This window comes from Marmota flaviventris, chromosome 12 (assembly GCF_047511675.1).
Source record: "Marmota flaviventris isolate mMarFla1 chromosome 12, mMarFla1.hap1, whole genome shotgun sequence".
Lineage (NCBI taxonomy): Eukaryota > Metazoa > Chordata > Mammalia > Rodentia > Sciuridae > Marmota > Marmota flaviventris.
Window position 1 is genome coordinate 97386220 of NC_092509.1, and position 17923 is coordinate 97404142.

At 52.7% G+C, this 17923-nt stretch overlaps 1 protein-coding gene across 1 annotated transcript in view; it reads right to left on the minus strand.

Moving 5' to 3' along the window:
- Nucleotides 1-1494: 1494 nt before the first annotated feature.
- Nucleotides 1495-17923, minus strand: part of Qsox1 (quiescin sulfhydryl oxidase 1) — a 37828-nt gene continuing 21399 nt past the window's right edge. The window contains exons 5-12 of the mRNA XM_027934879.2: nucleotides 17313-17403; nucleotides 15489-15634; nucleotides 13819-13953; nucleotides 11524-11653; nucleotides 8767-8889; nucleotides 7930-8077; nucleotides 5137-5316; nucleotides 1495-3299 (exon numbers count right to left, since the gene is read on the minus strand). Coding sequence (XP_027790680.2) covers nucleotides 2536-3299; nucleotides 5137-5316; nucleotides 7930-8077; nucleotides 8767-8889; nucleotides 11524-11653; nucleotides 13819-13953; nucleotides 15489-15634; nucleotides 17313-17403 — 1717 coding nt within the window. The 3' untranslated portion in view covers nucleotides 1495-2535. The remainder of the gene's footprint in view (nucleotides 3300-5136; nucleotides 5317-7929; nucleotides 8078-8766; nucleotides 8890-11523; nucleotides 11654-13818; nucleotides 13954-15488; nucleotides 15635-17312; nucleotides 17404-17923) is intronic.

Here is a 17923-nt window from a genome sequence, read left to right on the forward strand (position 1 = left end):
GTTATCCCCAGCCTTTAGCCCAACAGGGCATTGAGCTAATCCTTAAAACTTAAAAGAAAGCCCTTTGCTTGGAATCCTTTTTTCTATTCCCATTTTTCTTTGTTGAGCAGGGCACGTGCTCCCCCTTCTGCCTTTGGTCAGACTTCCCCGTTTTCCTTGCTAACACCCACTCACCCTTCCCACCCAGCTCTGCTGCTATCTTGAGGAAATCGTCCCTGAATCCTTCAGGAGGTTATGTTGGACAGAGGCTCATTTCTTTGTCTGGGTCCCCCAAAAGAAGCCTTTGCTTATAGGGCTCCTCTGGGGACCTCCTCTTCTGTCATGGAAGCCTCCTAAGGGACAGAGAAACAACCTAGAAAGACACAGTGAGCCCCAGGTCCCTGTTTGGCAGCCTGTGTTGGGGAGGGGACCAGCTGGTCGCAGGCTGGCTTATCAAAGCTGTGGACCAGAGCCCTGGGGAAATCAAAGTGAAAGGCAGCGATTCTGCTGAGGAGTCCCGCCCCATCTATCAATCAGAGGGACTGGGACAGGGCAAAAAGAAGCTCACTGTGACACACAAATCCACACCACTAAGTGGGTCCCAAATAAGGTCCAGTGTCTTGTCTGGCCCTGTGGACAGACACTTTGCCTGGGGCAGCCACACCAGCATTTCCAGCAGAGCCCCAGTCCTAAACATCAGGGTTTGGTTTTGGAAATATGGCCCCTGAAAAATCCAGGACTTGCTAACAGAACCCTGTCCTTGTTATTGTGCCTGGGAGCTTCCTGCACCCTACTTGGTCATGTGCGGGCCTGTGGGTCTCTGATTCCCAGCCAGGTCCTAGATAGCCTGCCCAGGACGGAGGGAGCAGGTGGATGACCCGAGCTGAAGGAGAGAAACCACCCCAGGAGCTAAAGAGATCAGGTGACACAGCAAGGAACAAGGGAGGGAGACCGCTGCCTACCTCCCCCACTGCTGCCCCAATACAGGGGGTGTCCTTGGCCTTTCACCTGCTCCACCCATGCAGAGGCCATCTGAGCTGTGTGAAGATGACAGAGAAAACCCCAAATCCGATTGAGACTCCTGCTCCCCCTTAATGAGGTTCATTACCAGTTGCTCTGATCCTTGTAAAACCAGGCAGGCTGGATTAGGGGCAAGCTCTCTAATCTGAGACCCCTCCCTACTGAGCAGCCAGCCTAGGCCAGCCCAGATAAACAAGCCCTCCCTCCAGGAGGAGCTGAGCCAGGTGCACACAGCCTTCTCAGGGCCCTGGGCAGGCAGGCGTCCCAGGGAGGGCTGGAGAGTTCAGGTGGCTAGCTGCACATCACTCAGGCCCATGCCAAGGCCTATGGAGACTGTAGGGCCCCTGAGCACTGTTGGCTGTGGGTACATCTCCCGTGTTCGCATCCTTGCTGGGAACTATATGCTGGCTGTGTACAGGCAAGGTTGGGCGCTATGCATCCTGCCCAGACCTGGCTCCTGGTCTCCAAGGAGCAAGTGAAAGAACACACAGGCGCTGGCTTAGCAAGAATAATTTATTCCGTAGCCTCCCAAGCAGTGGGGAGTGGGAATCAGCATGTGTACAGCCCATCCTCCTCAGACCCTTTAAACCTCTATCCCTGGGAGGTGGAACCCTGAAAGACAGGACACTCCCCTGTCAGCCCAGCACCCTCCACATCTGAAAGTTAGCATGGGAAAAAAAAAAAAAAAAAAAAAAAGACCCAGCTGAGAGGGGTAGAGCCCGATGGGGAAAAGGCAACAGCTAAGTGCCTTGGCATTGAAGATCCAGCACCCTTCCCCACACCCTACCACCACCCCCTCAGGCCACCAAGTAAGCCACATACCTTCAGCCCAGCAACTGTCACCTGCCCAGCGGGGCAAGGCCACACCAACCCCAACCTACACTCTTCTTGTAGCAGACATCTTCACCTAGAAAGCATTATTTCCAGAAGCCTCCAGTCCCCCCAACCCCATCCCAAGCCAAGAGCCCCAGGCAGATCTGAGGAGCTAAAGGCTAGGCAGGCCAGAAAGGGTCTGAGGGGGGTCCCTTTTTTTTTTTTCAGGCGTAGAGACCTCTTTGTGCCAGAGGGAGAGGGGTGGATGGAACCCTGGAATACAGTGAGGAGGTCCACTCAGCCCACCCAGCCTGGGGGGGCCCTCCTCTAGATGAGACACCTTTGAAATTCTAGGCTCACTTGCCCCAATTTAGGACTAAGACCAAACAGAAGAAATTGAGGCTTCAGCAAGAACCAGGCAGGGCTTCAAATAAGCTGGAAAACAGGAATGTGGTGTAGAGGCCAGGGCTTGCGCCTAAGCCCCACGCCAGAGGCTGCCCTCCTGCCGCAGGGCAATGCACCTGGACCTGCTCCTGTCTTTTGTGTCTACGGAACCCTCCTTCCCAGCAGACCCAGGGGGTTCACCTGAGCAACTGGTTTTCCTGGACTTCCCACCCTCCTGGGCTGGACAGGGGCAGAGGCTGGAAGAAGGCAAGGGGGCAAGGGGCCAGAAGAGCCCAAGAGATGGCAGCTCTCTTTCCTGCCCCTCACAAGCTGAATGGTTCAGGCTGCAGGGTGACCAGCATGGACCTTCAGGGCTCTCATCCTGGCCCGGAAGTAGGTATACACCGCCAGCAAGCCCATGAAGGACAGGGAGTAGAGCCCCACACAGAGGCTGATGTCCAGATGGGAGAAGCCCCCTCCTAGCACCTGCAGCCACTGGCCGTGGCCTGACACCGCTAGAGCCTTTGGCTCCCCCTCAGGGATGCGGGCTAGCTGCTTGGAGCTTCGGCCTCCTTGCCTCAGTGCTGCAGGGCCTCTGTGGTTCTCCTCAGCCCAGGCCCCAGCCAACAGCTCCCTGGTGTCTCGCTTGTTGAAATGTCGCTGCTCCTGGGGCTGCTCCAGCACGCCACTCTGGAGCTCTTCCATGTGCTCAGGAGCAGCTGTGCTCACCGCAAGGCCAGCAGGCAGCTCTGGGGTGCCACTTGCCTCAGGTCTCTCAGCTGGGACATCTGGGACTGCAGCTCCAGGGGACTCTTTGGGCTCAGCCTGCTCAGGACCCAGTGTTGAATTTCTGGTCACCATTTCCAGCACTCCCACCCCCAGCTTTGGGGTAGCTGCCAAACTCTGTGCACCCCTCCGGGGGGCTGGCCCAGCTGTAGGAAAGTCCAGAACGAGGTTTTGCGGGGAGAAGTGGGCCTTGAGGAAGTTGAGGGTGGCGCCCAGGTCCCACACAGGGTCCCCACTGAGTTCATTATGACAGGCAGAACAGAGTTCAGGAGGTGGCCACTGCACCTTGGGGAACTGCGGGTCTTCACTGGGGGCACCTGGGGAGGGAAACATACACAGGCAGGCTGTGACTCTGGGCCTGCCCAGGAGCCCAGACCTCCTTCATTCAGAACAGCAGCTTCCTCTTCTGCAAAAAGGGCTCACCATGCCTTCCAAAGGACTGAGGTGACAGCTGCAGGTGGAAAGCCCCCAGAGCCTGGCTCACAGTCCCCAATGACTGGCATCCATCACATGAGGATTCCCGCCCACCACACCGGGCACTCTGTGGTTCCAGCCACTTCCCAGGGGTGACCTGGCCCACTTTACCCCTTTGTGGTTCTGTTGCCCATTTACATTCTGGACCAGACATGGAAAGGGCAAAAAATCTTGGAATGATCTGTTTTGTACTCTGGTACAAAACAGATTTATCACCCCTCTCCCCCATTTTTAGTATTTATCACCCCTCTCCCCCATTTTTCTGAAATTTTCCAAATTTTATACAGTGAAACTCTATGACTTTTTATGATTAAAGGGAAGATGTTTTAAGGTAAGAGCTCACTGCTCAGGGCAATTCCACAAGTGCTCCTTCTACATGGCAGCCTCAGGGTAGGCAGGCAGGAAGCTTGAGGCAGGTGTGGGGAGCCTGGGGGCACTTGCTGGGCAGAGTGTGGAGCTGTAGCTATGAGGACCCCAGGTGGCCTGCCACCAGATTCAGGCCCAGCACTACTCAGGGATGCCTATAAGCCCATCCTTCTTGTAGGAAGCATCTCTCCTGACAGTTTTAACAAGAAAAGAGGTTGTGGACTGCTAGGAGACAGCTGCAGAGGCAAGTGATGGGAATGCCGGAATGGTTATTTTGAAGAGGGATCAGTAAGCAAAGCCCCAGGATGCAGCAACCAATCAGGATTAGGCAGGCACAATGAGCAGTATGTACCTGCTAACTGTCAGTAGGATCTGAAAAGATCCCACCAGATAGGGCGAAAGAGCACTTGCTCCTGGTCCCTGCGGGGCGGGGGTGGGGGGGGGGCTTGGATCCCAGTCCTCCAGCAACAGCTGGAGCTTGCTGAGCGATGGGGCTGGAGGGTCAAATGGAACACTTGGTGGCAGGGGGTGGGGCATGTGGAAGGGGCAGTGGAGAAGACAGGCACACATCTTCTAAGTCCACCAGGAAGCCCCAGGAGAGCACACCAAGTGCAGGCGCCTGCACCTGCTCTGTTCAGCTCCTTTAACCTGCTCCACCCCCAGACCCCTGCTCGGGGTGGGGGGGGTGGTGGGTGGCAGGGGGCAGGGCTGTCACAGCCAAACACTCCTCTCCACACACTGCAGCCTCCTGTCCACAGATGGCTCCCTTCCCACCCGCTGTCCTTAGAATTTAAAGCTTTTGCCTGTAGGACCCACCAGACTCCAGCACACAGGGAAGTAAAGCACTGTACGTAAGGAAGTAGGAGCCAAGGCCGCCCATGTAGGAACCAATCCCTAGCATCTGTCTCTTCTCTAGCCCACTCTATCATGAGTCCTGTCCTGGGAGTGGAAAAGCCAGCTCTCTCCTCCCTGTTAGTTATAGTGAGGTGCCACCAGCCAGAAAGCAAGATAGGGGAGGCAGAAGAGACGGGGACAGGCTTACAGAGGGGCCCTAGTGCAGGGGAAAGACATCAATATTCTTGGAAGAACAGGGTCTTATGGTGTCACAACTTCAGTTTTCTCATCTAGAAAATGGCTCTTAACGATACAGCATTGGTTGGCAGAACTGGCACAGCAGTGAAAGTGCTCTGTGAGCTGAGAAGCACAGTTGTTACCAAGGTGGCAGTGAGAGTCCCCCATCTCTGGCCCCCAATCCTGAAGTACCTGCTTCCCAACCATAGATGCCTGCAGCTTTGGGAGATGGCCCTGCCTTACCTGCGAGGCGAGCATTGACTCTGTTGTGGCCAGACCAGAGCCAGAGAACGGCCTCATTTGGGCTCCGGACCCTGTTCATGGAGCCAGCAGCCATCTGCTCGAAGTGGTCAGCGCAGTCCCGGCAGCCAAAGAAGAAGCGCACATAGTTCCGGATGGCCTGGAGGACCTCCTGGCCTGGGGCTGCAGGGAGAGGGGAATGCCATGCGCAGGGTCCTTTGGGGTGCTTGCCCCTGCAGGCCTCACCACGGCTCCCTTCCCCACTGCCGGTCCTCCCCAGCTCTGCCGAAGTCATCTCCTCACAGATACCCGACCTGTGTGACAAGGGTTCAGCCTCTCCTTGCCTACTTCTCCCCTTCCAGGAGTCACGTTAGAGGTGACCCCACCTCTTCCCAAACTCCTATGCCCCGGGTCTCCTTGAAGGTCACCCATCTAGTCCCTCACCATCTACACTCCTCAGCCATCACTGTGCCATCCTCTGAAACACCCCTTGCCAGAGGCAGTCTCATCTTGTGCCACCTCCAGCAGCATTCACCCAGCTGATTATACCCTCATCCCTGAAACGCTGTTTGGAGGTCCTCTTGAAGTCTCAATGGCCTCCCTTCCTCAGACTCTCTTGCCGGCTCCTGCACACCTAGTGGTAGTCTGGGTGGTGCTGGGCCCAGGGCTCCTTCTTCAGTGCTCTTCTCTCTTTTCCCACTAGGGAGCTCATCCATCCCTGAGGCTTTAACTGTCCTCTACGTGTTAGTGACCACGAAATTAATCCATCCTCATCTCTCCAGGAACTCTGGACCGTGTTCCTTCAGAAGTCTTATTTTGAAGACTTATTTTGGTGCACGCCTCTGTTCAGACGACTGACAGGCATATGCCAGACCCCTGACTTTGCTCCCCCCTCTGAAGTCTTCCCATTACTCAGCTCGTATGACCATCATCCACAGGGGCTCAGGCTCCAAAGCCCTGAAGCCCACTCCATCCTCTTCCTCCAGTCCATCATTAGGTCCCATCTGTTCCTTCAAACCCTTCCTGAGCCTGACCACCTCTTCCATCGGCACACCAGGAACTACATCCACAGCTTCCTAACTGGTTACCCAGTAGCCCACCCAGCAGCCTCCCTAGAGCATTGCTCATTTGTGCCACTCCCCTGTGGAACTGTCTGGTGGTTTTCTTTAATGGGAATCCATGATTGAAAACCCACCCTGAGCAAGGACCCCATGCCCACCCGCCCACCTCCTCTGCCTGCCCCCTTCAGCCTCAGCTCCCTTACTCCTAGGCCCCACCCTGGCCTTCTTGGGTGCTATAAACACACAAGCTTGTTCTCTGCACCGATGCCTGGTTTTAAGCCTGTCTTATGAGCTGAACCGTGTTCCTTCAGAAGTCTTATTTTGAAGCCGAAGCCCTAGTACCTCAGAATGTGGCTGTATTTGGAGACAGGTCTTTAATGAATTAAGGTAAAATTAGGTTTGAGGTGGGACCTAGTCCAATAGGACTGTTGTACTCATAAGAAGAGGAACTCTGAAGCCAGACAGGGAGAGACATGTGAAGACACAGAAGGTGACAACCACCAGCAAGGAGAGAGGTCTCTGAGGGAGCCAAGCCTGCCACACCTTGATCTTGGACTTCAGCCTCCAGAATTGCAAGCACCCAGCCTGCGGCATCTGTCACGGCTGCCTGAGCCGACCAGACAGCCTGGAAGGTTCTTTTCCCAGATGCCCATGCCTGCTTCCCTCTGATGAGGATCTCAGCATGGGGCACCTCCTCAGAGAAGACCTCCCCAGCTGGGGCGTCTGCACGCAGCACCCTGCGCACACCGCTTTGCTTTGTCCTCCTCACAGCCTTCACCATTAACTGCAAGTGATCTAATTTTGTTTACTGCCCCTGGAGTGAACACTCTTGTCACTAGACTACTGGACCCTAAAGGCAGGGACTTAGTGCCTCATAGCTCTTGTGTAACTAGGACCTATGGCAGTGACTGGCACTGTGGGGATCCTCCCTAAGTATGGACAGACAGATCCACTGACTCTGGCTTCCCACGAGCTCACTCTGCCTCCAGCAGGCTGTTCCCCCTGTCCGGGAGCACCTCTTTTCAAGCTGAACCCCCATCCACCCATCTCCCTCGCTCTTCCTCCCCTGTGAAGCCCTGCCCTCCAATAGTGCAGGGTCCCCCTTCTCTCTCCCTGGGCTCTCAGCCCTGACACGCAGCAGGGCCCTTGTCTACCCTGCCACACCCTCCACTGAGAACAGCAACAGTCTCTATGGACCCTCCAAGAGGAGCCAGTGCCTGATTAAACCTGGCTCTCAGGAGATGTGTACTGAACTGGATGGCCACCCATACAGTGTTAAAAGCAGGTGTGTGGCATGGAGATCACCAGAGCCCAGCTGTGTGGCCTGGGGACGGAGCAGGGTAGCAGGGGAAATGTGATTCTCCATCTTCCTCAGGAAAATTATTTTTCAGGGGGAAACAATCACATTATTCACAAGGCACAGTATCAGTTCTGTAGACTGCAACAGACAGACACGATGAACTTCTTTCTTTATAAGAGTGTAAAAAACAGCATCACAAATGCTTCATGAGGACTAAAAACAAAGCAAGCTATAAGCCCTAACAAAGCCAAGCAGCAGCCTCATGCCCCAGTCTGAGGGGTATCATCTCAGAGGCAGGGGATCAGACTAGGTGAATTCTCAAAGTCCTTCAATTTGGGACCAGTTCCATGCTGGCTGTGTGTGGCCAGCTTCCTATCCCTGGGAGGACAGGACAAGGCAAGGGGAGCACAGCCATGGGTCAGACCCTGGACTTACCTGGCTCTTGCGAGTGGTCTATACTTTGCTGACTTGCCTGCACAGTCAGGAAATGGAAGAGGACCCACAGGGAGCAGGGAAAGCCCCGAAAATGTGGCTCACTCCCCTGGCAGCCAACCCAGTTCACCTTCTTGGCAAGAACAGTGTCCTAAGGAGCACATACGAGTGTGAGTGAGTGCACGATGGAGAGCAAAGGGTGGGAACAGGGGTTAAGAAAGACGCTTCCAGGAGACTGCAAGTTCAGCACAGACCGCCTCAGAGCTGGCACTGTCCTCCCACCAGCCACCCATCCATGGTGGCAGATGACACAAACGAAGTCACACTCTCATCCTAGCCTCGACTCCCCATGTGTAAAAAAACAGGTTCCCCCAAGCTTTGACACCCTAAACTCTATTTATTAAAAGGTCTGCATTTATTATAAGGCTGTAGTGATCCAGTGTGCAGAAGCCTAGAGAGGTAGTCCTGCAGAGGCAATGCCAAGGAGGGCAACGACCTCGAAGGTGGTGCACAGTGGCAGCTAGAAACTCTGGTGCCTCTCCGTTTTTCAATCCTAGCCCAAACACTAACCAGCACTACAGGATCCCAGATAACTCACTTAACCTCTCTTAATCTCTGTTTCTTCATTTGCTAAATGGGAACAAAATCTACCTTCCACTAATTTATGAGGATTAATTGAGATATATGTGTAGGGCTCAGTAAACAGCAGTCTATCAAGTATTAATGTAAAGATTACCAGAATGCCAACGGTGGAAGAGGTGGGAGATTACAGTGCTCACCACCTGAATTCCCAAAAGTATCAAGCCTGGGGAGAAGGTTTTCACTATCCCCTAGACTCACCTCTTTTCTGCTGTCCAAGGTAGCTTTAAAGAAACTGTAGGGAATTTTCTTTTTCTGTTGCCTCTTAAGCCAGTCATTGACTGAGTGCAGGAAGTTCTGGACCAAGGGCTGGCCAGGGAAATACTGTGAGGAGGACAGGTGAAAATCGAAAGGTGAAAAGCAATTCTACCAGAGTCTCACAATCCTGCAGAGGGCAGGGCCTATTAGATGTGGGCTAAGGTGGGGTTTTCTTCTCATTCCAAAACCACCAAGAAAATATTCTACCTAAAGTACAAACATGGATTCCTTACTGCCTTTGCTCTGGGGCACCTGGTTAAGGTCTGAGAAAGGGGGAGGAGAAAGGAGAGCCTAAGTGGAGATGAGCCCTGCAGGTCTCTCCCAGGAAGGCTCAGGCCTTCGTGCTGACCCTCATGCCGCATGCCTCCACTGGGAGGAAGGCCTAGCATTGTGCCACATCTCAAGGCTGCTGGGAACCCGGGCCACATGTCCTCTTTTCAGCTGGTCTTCTGATGGGGCAGCTGACTGACCCACCGGGTAAGGTTGGCAAAAGATTGTTCATTTGTATTCCACTGGTTGCCAGTGGGGATAGGCCAGCGCAGGGGCCTAGAGCCAAGATCCAAATCTTGATGGTAACTCCCAATGGTCTCTGAGGAACATGAAAAGCTACTTTGACAATAAGTCAACTCAAATCTTGTTAGTATCAGCACTTTAAAGCCACAAGGACTCCAGGGAGGAGTGAGAGTGAGTGTGTGTGTGTGTGTGTGTGAGTGTGTGTGTGTTTGCATGTATGTACAAATGGGACACAGGAAGGAGGGACATAGCAGTACAGCAGGTCAGATAAAATCACAAAAGTCAAGGGTTATATGTTTTCTCTCATGTGGAAGCTAGAGAGAGGAAAACGAAAAAAAAAGGTGAGGGGATCTCATGAAAATCAAAGGGAGATCAGTGAGTAAGGAAAGGAACTGGGGAGGGGGAGGGGAGGGGAGGGGAATACTGGGAAATGACACTGCTCAATTATATCGTCGTATTGTGTACATGTTCAAATAGGTACCAACAAACCCCACCATATGTACAACGATAATGCACCAATTAAAAATAGGGAAGAAAAAAACACAGAGACATACGGAGAGGACAATGACCCTGAGAAACCTGCAGAGGAAAAAAAAAGCTAAGAAAACCATTTGAGAGAAGGTTCCTAGAGACAGGAATGATAACCAAACAGAAAAATCCACTACAAATTTCCTTCTCTGAGGAAGCCCTTAAGTGTTATGAGAAGTGGCTGGAAAAAATCAAGCCTCGCGTGCTCCCTGCACACAGGGTCCCGGGCTCATGCAGAGTCCCAGCTAAAGTCAGAATTCCTCACTGACCTTCCCATCATCTTGGCTTGGCACCTTCCGCCTTCTGAAGCCATAGTGTCAGAAGAAAGGATGAAGTAAAAGGCTCTGGACTACAGGGAGCAGGGCAACCCTGGTGACCACACGCCACCCAGTGGCCAGTCCTGCCAGCCACTCCCATGACAGCACAGGCTTCTGGGAAGGGAGGGCTCCTTCCTCACAAACTCACTTCCAGCACCTGCTGCAGGCTGGGCTGCTGAAGCCTCTGCCCATATCAGGTACTTTCTGGGGCTCATCCTCCCCCTCATACAGCTGCAAACCGCCCCAACAAGGGCCAAACGGAAAACCAGCTTTGTGTTCAGTGAGAGGGTGCCATCCTCCTCCTTTCTTGAGGCTCACTGGGGAAGCATGTACAGGTTCCTCTCAGGGTTGGCAGGAAGCTGGCACACAGAATGGCCCTAGACCATTCTCCCTCTAATGCCAGGCCGTCTGCCTTAGGCCTCAAAGAGGTGAGGAACAGGCAGCTCTCAGGCCTCTGAGGAAAGGTCTCCATTATTGGAATGGACTAATTCTGCATGAACCTCTATGAGGGCCAAAGACTATATCTTGCCTTGGGCTACAATCTCCTTCATAGGGTCCTCTCAGTGCCATTCTGGATGAGGTGAGAAAAAGGGGCAGGCACAGGAAGTTCCCAAAGGGAGGCACACAGTGGCTGCAGACCTGTGTCAAGCAGGGCAGCTTATATCAGCAGTCCAGGGCTTAGGGTGGCCAAACCAACAGTCAACCCAAAGGGGCCCACACCAAAGCTGACTCAGCAATGGCCACTTGGGTCTAAGCTGGTCAGCACAGGCAGTGGATCTGAATCCAGAGGGATGTGGCCAGGGAGAGATGGCCCAATGCCCCTATGAGAAGAAGCCGGGCTCTGAGGCCCCTGGGGCATCATCCCTGGGGCATGAAGTCCATCCTAATCAGCATGCCTCCTCCCAGGAAAGAGGCAGGCAGTGCTAAGGCCAGGGTCCTGGACCCTTGGCCAGACAAGAAGGAAGACAAGAAAAGTAATTCTCTTTTTCACTATGGTATCCCAGGGGTCCTACTTTCCCAGTGACCCCAACACGGAGTGAGATGCCACACTTTGGGGCTCAAGTGAGGCACAAGATTTAGGTAGGTGGGCGGAAGAATGACAGTCACTGAACAGCTGGTCCCTGTGCTCCACCTGGCCCATGCATGGGATGGACTAGCCCTGGCAGTGGGGTACTGGTGTGGGATATGGCTGAGACTAGAGGGTAGCAGCCCAGGTAGGCTAGGGCAGCTGTTGGGTCCAGATCCTGAACCCCTACAAGGAGGGGCTGGCATAACTAGGTTTGCAGGCATGCACACTAATCACATCAGGAACTACAGACAAGGGAAGCCATGCCCCACTCACCTTGGCTAACACTGCCACAAACTTTTTCAGGGCCACTAGGCGCTGCCCCTCCAGGACTGAGAATTTGCCCACCTCTGTCCGCAAGATGTAGTGCAGCGCAGATTCCAAATCAGCCATGTAGACCTTGGAGCTGAGGACCCAGAGGAAGGCAGAGTGAAAAGGGAATTAATCACAGGGCCTGGGATAGGGAGGAACATTCAGGAATAGAGGGAGAGAAGAGGAAGGGCATAGCTAATGGTCACAGAGTCCTATAAATTAGCACTTGGCTCTGCTAGCAATTTTATGAGCAAGCTTGGGTGAATAACTTCACTTCTCTGAGCCTCAATTCTTCATCTGTATTATAGGAACAATAATACATTTTTCATGGGTAGGTTGCTAAGAAGATTAAATATAAGTAAAGATGTAAAATTCTCTCAGCAGCTCCTGCCAGGGAGCAGGGACTTCTCCTATCCAGGTCCAGAATCAGTCCTCTTTTTTTTTTTTTTTTAAAGAGAACTCAGTAAAACCTGTTTTGTTTTGTTTTTTTAGAGAGAGAGAGAGAATTTTTTTTTAATATTTATTTTTTAGTTATTGGCGGACACAACATCTTTGCTTGTATGTGGTGCTGAGGATCCAACCCGGGCTGCACGCATGCCAGGCGAGCGCACTACCGCTTGAGCCACATCCCCAGCCCCAGTCCTCTTTTCTGACTCATTCATCAGACCATCAGTGAAAGGCTGAGCTTCGTTCGTTTTGTGTTCTGAGCAAAGACCTCTGAGGACAACAGTGCACACACAGAGCTCTGGAAAAGCTGGGCCCTCTTTGAGAGACCAAGGGTTTAGCTGTCACCAAGACTGGGGACTGGTGTGGTGGAGGAGTTGTGATGTATTCGGAGCTGCCACATCTCAGGTCTCAAAGGGACCCCACTTCTAACCTCCTCCAGCCCTGGGGGGAGGGACTGAAGGATCCAGATGGTAGCGTCACCCCATGCCATCATGCTCCCTTGGGGTCAGCTCAGGACTCTGATGGGAAGGGCCCTCGAGCACTGGCTGCTTCTCTACCCTGCCTCCTGGCACCTGGTTCTGGCCTCAGCTCTAGGGCGAGCTAGTTCTGAGAGCCTGAGCAACTCAGCTTTCCTCCCTGGGCCTCAGTGGCCTCACCTGGAACATAAATCAATCACTCCATTCATCTGCCTCCTATAGGTGCACAGCATCAACAAGACAAGCAACCAGGCCAGCATGGTGACTGCCTCTCAGGGAAAAGTCCCCTCTGCCCACTCTGGTGTCCCTGGCCCTCAGTTTTCCTCTCCATAATTGTTTCTGCCTCAAGAAGGAACTCTCACTGCATGAGATAACGTAAGGAAGGTCCCCAGCACAGAGCTGGGCACATCAGCTATTATACTAATGTGTAATAATTATCATATAATCATAACTTCTCTAGCTCACTCATCAGACCATCAGTGAAAGGTTGAGCTTTGTTTTATGTTCTGAGCAAATAATCATAACTTGAATGCTCATAATGACCACTACCACTTCTTGGTTTTTCTTTCCTTCTCCTTTATTACTAAAAACCTCTCCATTGGTCCTCACCACCCTAAATCCCATATGCTAGATGCAATTCCTTCTTGAAGCCCTTCTAGGACCTTCCCACAAGTTTCTTGTTCAGCCCTCTCATGGAGGTCACTTTCCTGACCCAGCTCTGAGCTACACAGATATTTCCCCTTGGTACAGATCTGGGTGCCAGAGCAGAGGTCCACAGCACCATCTCCCTGACCAGCAAACAGGATGTCTACTACAGGAGCAAAGCCAAGGAGCTTAAGAGATAATAGCAGCTTTCTCATGCTTATAACCATGCACAAAGATATGAACTACCTGGAAAAATTACTTTTCCTTGACACCAGAGGCATTCCAGTGAGGTGGGCATCTTCCTAGCAGGGATGGGGAGTTGGTTTGCAGGCCGCTGAGTATCCTTCCAAGCTGATCTACTTATTCTTGAATAGAGTTTAGCTTCAGCCAGGTGGGCGCTGGACAGTATTCCCTCCACTGTGAGGGACATGTATGCTATTCAGCAGTCTCTACATACGTACGGCATGGGGCCCAGTCAGCAGACACTGAGGCCACTAGCTAAGTCACACAGCAAGGCTCTCCTATGCATGGCCAGCAGCTGGGCACCCCCAAAGGCCAAGACCAGCCCTTAGGGATGGGGGAGCATAGGCTCAGAACAGCAGATGCTACACCTATGACAGCAACTGGACGGGCAAGACAGTGTCTGTCACAGAGGGGGAGGGGGTAAGTGGAGAACAGGACATGGCCTTACCGATCGGCCAATTTCCACACCGTGGGTGCTACCTTGTCAGCAATGGTAGGTACAGCTGTGGTCTGGGGAGCCGCCCTGGTGAGCCCAGAGAGCCTCTGCAAGTAGGCAGTGTAGAAGGACCTGGATTCCACCAGCCTGTGGGGAAGAGGGCACAGGGAGGCTGATCAATGTCAGAATGAAGCAGGGTGACAGAAAGGCTTATGAAGAAGTTTACAAACTTGGTTCTGTCTTGTTTTGGAGGTCAAAGGTGGGACTCCCAGGCCTCACATCAACCTTCCCATTCACTGCACACTAGGGAAAGCCTCTGGGATACCAGACTGTTGCAGGAAACCATCTGGAAAAGCAGCTATATCCAGGAGGGCCAGGTCAGGAGGGAGTGGGACAGGCACCTGGCAGGGAAGTGGGCCCCTCTGGGCACAGTGTTAGTCCTGCCCATGGACAGGGATGGCTGGGCTTGACTCCCTTCCCCACAGACCCAAGGCTCCAGAAGGCACCAACCTCAAGGCAGCCCCCCTCATAGCCTGCTCTGAGGTGTCAAGAGGTGGCATTTCTTCTGGAGGAAGTTAAGGGAGTTTGATAAATGATTAAGAAATCTTAATAACAATAGCCAGGATCCTCCAAATCTCTTGGTTTCTCTCTTCTGATACAGAGGAGTCCTCAAGGGCAAGAAACCTCACCTGAGCACAAACTTCCCTCACCAGGCTCAGGCCACGGGGCAGAAGAAAGACCATGCCCAGCAGCAGTGCACTGCAGTGCCCATGGGAGCTGGCATCAGGAAACTCTGCTTTCCACTCCACTGTCCTGGCCCAGCATTTATCGATGAGCAGATGGCTTGGGAACAGCATCGTCACAAACAATTTTCCCCTCCACCAACTCCAAGTGAGGAAACAATGCTTCTTGTCCCCACCAGGACTGGCACTTTCTGGGCCTGCCCAGAATCTAGCCCTACCATCCCCCTGTGGCCATCATGCTTCCTGAGTCTCTGACAGGCCTGCTCCAGAGCTGCCTGGTGATCTGGGCCAGAGCAAGGGCAAGTGTCCACCATGCCCAGTGTCAGTGTAGGATGGCACTAATGGCCCCGAGGGGCAACTCACTGGGCACCTCAGGCGAGCCTGGATCACCCTGCCCTCGAGCTGCTGCCTGTGGGGCCAGGGTGACATCAATCATCTGCCCAGGGAGGGCACCAAGGCACCATCTGGCGCCATTTAACGGGCCATTCAGCAGCAAGAGCCTGACAGTGGGGCTGAGGCTAGCCTGATTGTTTTCTCTCAGCATTTTGGAACAGGCTATTGTCTGGCTCCTAATGAACTTTTCTGCAATTAGAAAACCAAAGGGAGGGAGGGTCAAGCATATTTGAGTCCTTGCCAGGCCTGAAGCCTGCCAATGAGTTTGTCTACGGATAGGGAAGGATGGGAAACAGGCTGGGTGTGGGTGGTGTAGAAGCAGTCAGGACTGTGGCAGGACCTCTGAGCTGTGGAGGCCATGGGGCCCTGTCCCACACAGAGGGCAGACATCTGCTTCTCCTGCAGGGTGTTCCTCCTGTCCTCCAAAGAATCTCCAGGGAGAAAGGATCTGTCTGCTAGGGCTGTGTCCTCTCTAGGCAAGCAGGCAGCAGGCAACAGGCAGAAGGAGCACAGGAGGGAGAGAGAGCAGGGAGACAAAGTACTCACACAGGGACTCGGGAGACAGAGCCATTCCGAAACAGCAGGTAACAAGATGGGAAGTCAGTGACACCAAACTTGCTCACCACATTGCCCTCCGTGTTCAAGACCCTGCGCACCACCACGCCTTGGTGCTGGGATAGGTCCAGAGTTACCTGCAGAGACAGTAAGACATCTGAGGGGCCATGCCATTGGGTAAAGGGGGTCAGGGGCTGAGTCCCAGTTCAGTGCTGGGTAGGCACCAGTTGGCAGCTATACTCTGTTCAGACTCAAAGCCTTTCTAAGAGTAGACCATAGTGAAGAATGACAGTCTTGTGCCACCACAAGATTCCAGCCCACAGGTAACAAGTGCCAAACACCACCCAAGAGGTGGTGCACTTTGTAAGTATTTATTTAAAAACGATTTGTAGTTGAAGAACCACCAGAAGTGACTCATGTCTCTAGGTCCCACGGCTAACATGGGCCTGAACTCCAGAACCTGACTTTCAGCCATACCACCGTCTTGCCTCTCCAATTCACCCTCCTAAGCATGACTGCATGAACACAGAACTGCGGGCTCCATCCATGGGGCCCTGTCCTGGTTATGGGAACTCGGGATGAGGGGAAAAGAGCTGATTCCCATCAGCGTCTATCAATCACACCTGCCTAACAAGCCTGGCCCCAGGCATGGACAGGGAACCCTGAGAATTGGATACTCCTTCAGCAAAGCTGCCCTCTACCTCCCTCTTCCCTGTGTTTTCTCTGAGGAGCTGAAGTGCCCTGAGAGCTTCTGGCTTAGATCCAGAGCACCATCAACTTGTTTCTGCAGGAGAGCCATCTGGGACCACCATGGTGTTCCCCATCACCCCTTCAGGTCTTATCTCCCTGAACTGCCTCCCACTCTAATCTGGGAAAAGCTCCCAGGCAGTTTGCAGGGAAGTCCACAAGCCAACAGCAGAGCAGGTGCTCTCTGCATTAGACAATGGGATAGAGCTTTATAAAGCACCTACCATGTGCTGGCTACTAACCCATGTGCTGTTACCTAAACTGTCCAGCTATGCTAGGAAGAAACATAACCATCACTACTCTATAGACAAGGAGATGAGGCTGAAAAAGTTGAATAACTTGACCAAAGACATACCATATAAATGATGGAGTGGAAATTCAATCTGTACCGCCTGGTAAAGGACACCATTTCTTCATGAGGGGACTGGGCCATCTCTAATGTCTCCCCCTCCCCAATTTTCTATTCCAATTCTATGTGGCTGGGGCAATGTGGAAACAACACAGGCTTTGGGCTGGGGATGTGGCTCATGTGGTAGCGCGCTCGCCTGGCATGCGTGCGGCCCGGGTTCGATCCTCAGCACCACATACAAACAAAGATGTTGTGTCCGCCGAGAAATAAAAAATAAATATTAAAAAATTCTCTCTCTCTCTCTCTCTCTCTCTCCCACTCTCTTTAAAAAAACAAAACAAAACACAGGCTTTGAAACCAGACAGACCTGGGCCAAAGCCGTGTTCTACTTTACCAGCCATGTGATCCTGGACATATTTGGTGGTCTGCTAGTTGTGGTGATCAGCAGCTATATGTCATCAACCTATTCCTATACTCGAAAAGCAGCAGTTTTCAGTTATGTTTGGTTTCAGTGAAGGAGATTAAGAATGAACAGAGATTTTAAACAGAAAGGCTTAGCTCCTACACTTCCCATCTCCCCCAGCAGGGGTCAGGCTGGTGCCAGACTAAGAAACGCAAAAGGCCAAGATCCCAGTGCTGGCAGGAAAAGCTGTTTCTGAACTGGGACTTCCTCCCAGCAGCTATCCCAGAGTTGCAGGAAAACAGAGGCATCACCTCACCTCTCTACCCACGTAGGAGCCTTCCTTTTCAAAGACCAGGGCCAGATACTCTTCATTGTTTCTTGCAAAAAATCCTTCAATCTCTTCCAGCCTGCAAGAGACAACTCAGGAGGTCACTCTCTCCACAGCCAGTGGGAACAAGGCATAACTGACAATGCAGTGCTGCAAGTCCAGCCACACTACCCTGTGGCTCATGGAGACTCTTCTCCCTCTGCCAGTCCTGCAGCGAGAGAAAGCCAAACCCTTGGTCTCAAAGGATGCTGCCCCTGTTACCTTACTCTGGTTCTTCAGAGAACCACCTTGGGTTTTTTGGTTTTTTCTTCCTATTTTAGGAGTCAGGAGTGAGCAGGAGGCAGGCTGGGAAGGACTGGCAAGGATGCTTTGAGACCCAGATGTCACTGTGTTCTGGGTAAGGCCCAGGGTTACTGGACATGGTTTTACTGTTCCCCTAGGAGAATGGTGATTAGAACCCATCAGATACGAGCCTTGATCCTGTGGAAAGTCACACCAAGTGGGAAAACTGCAAGTTCCTCTCAGAAGTGGGCAAAAAGGGGAACCAAAGAACCAGAAAGTCCTAGGTGCAGGAGACCTCCAAGCTAACAAAATCCAAG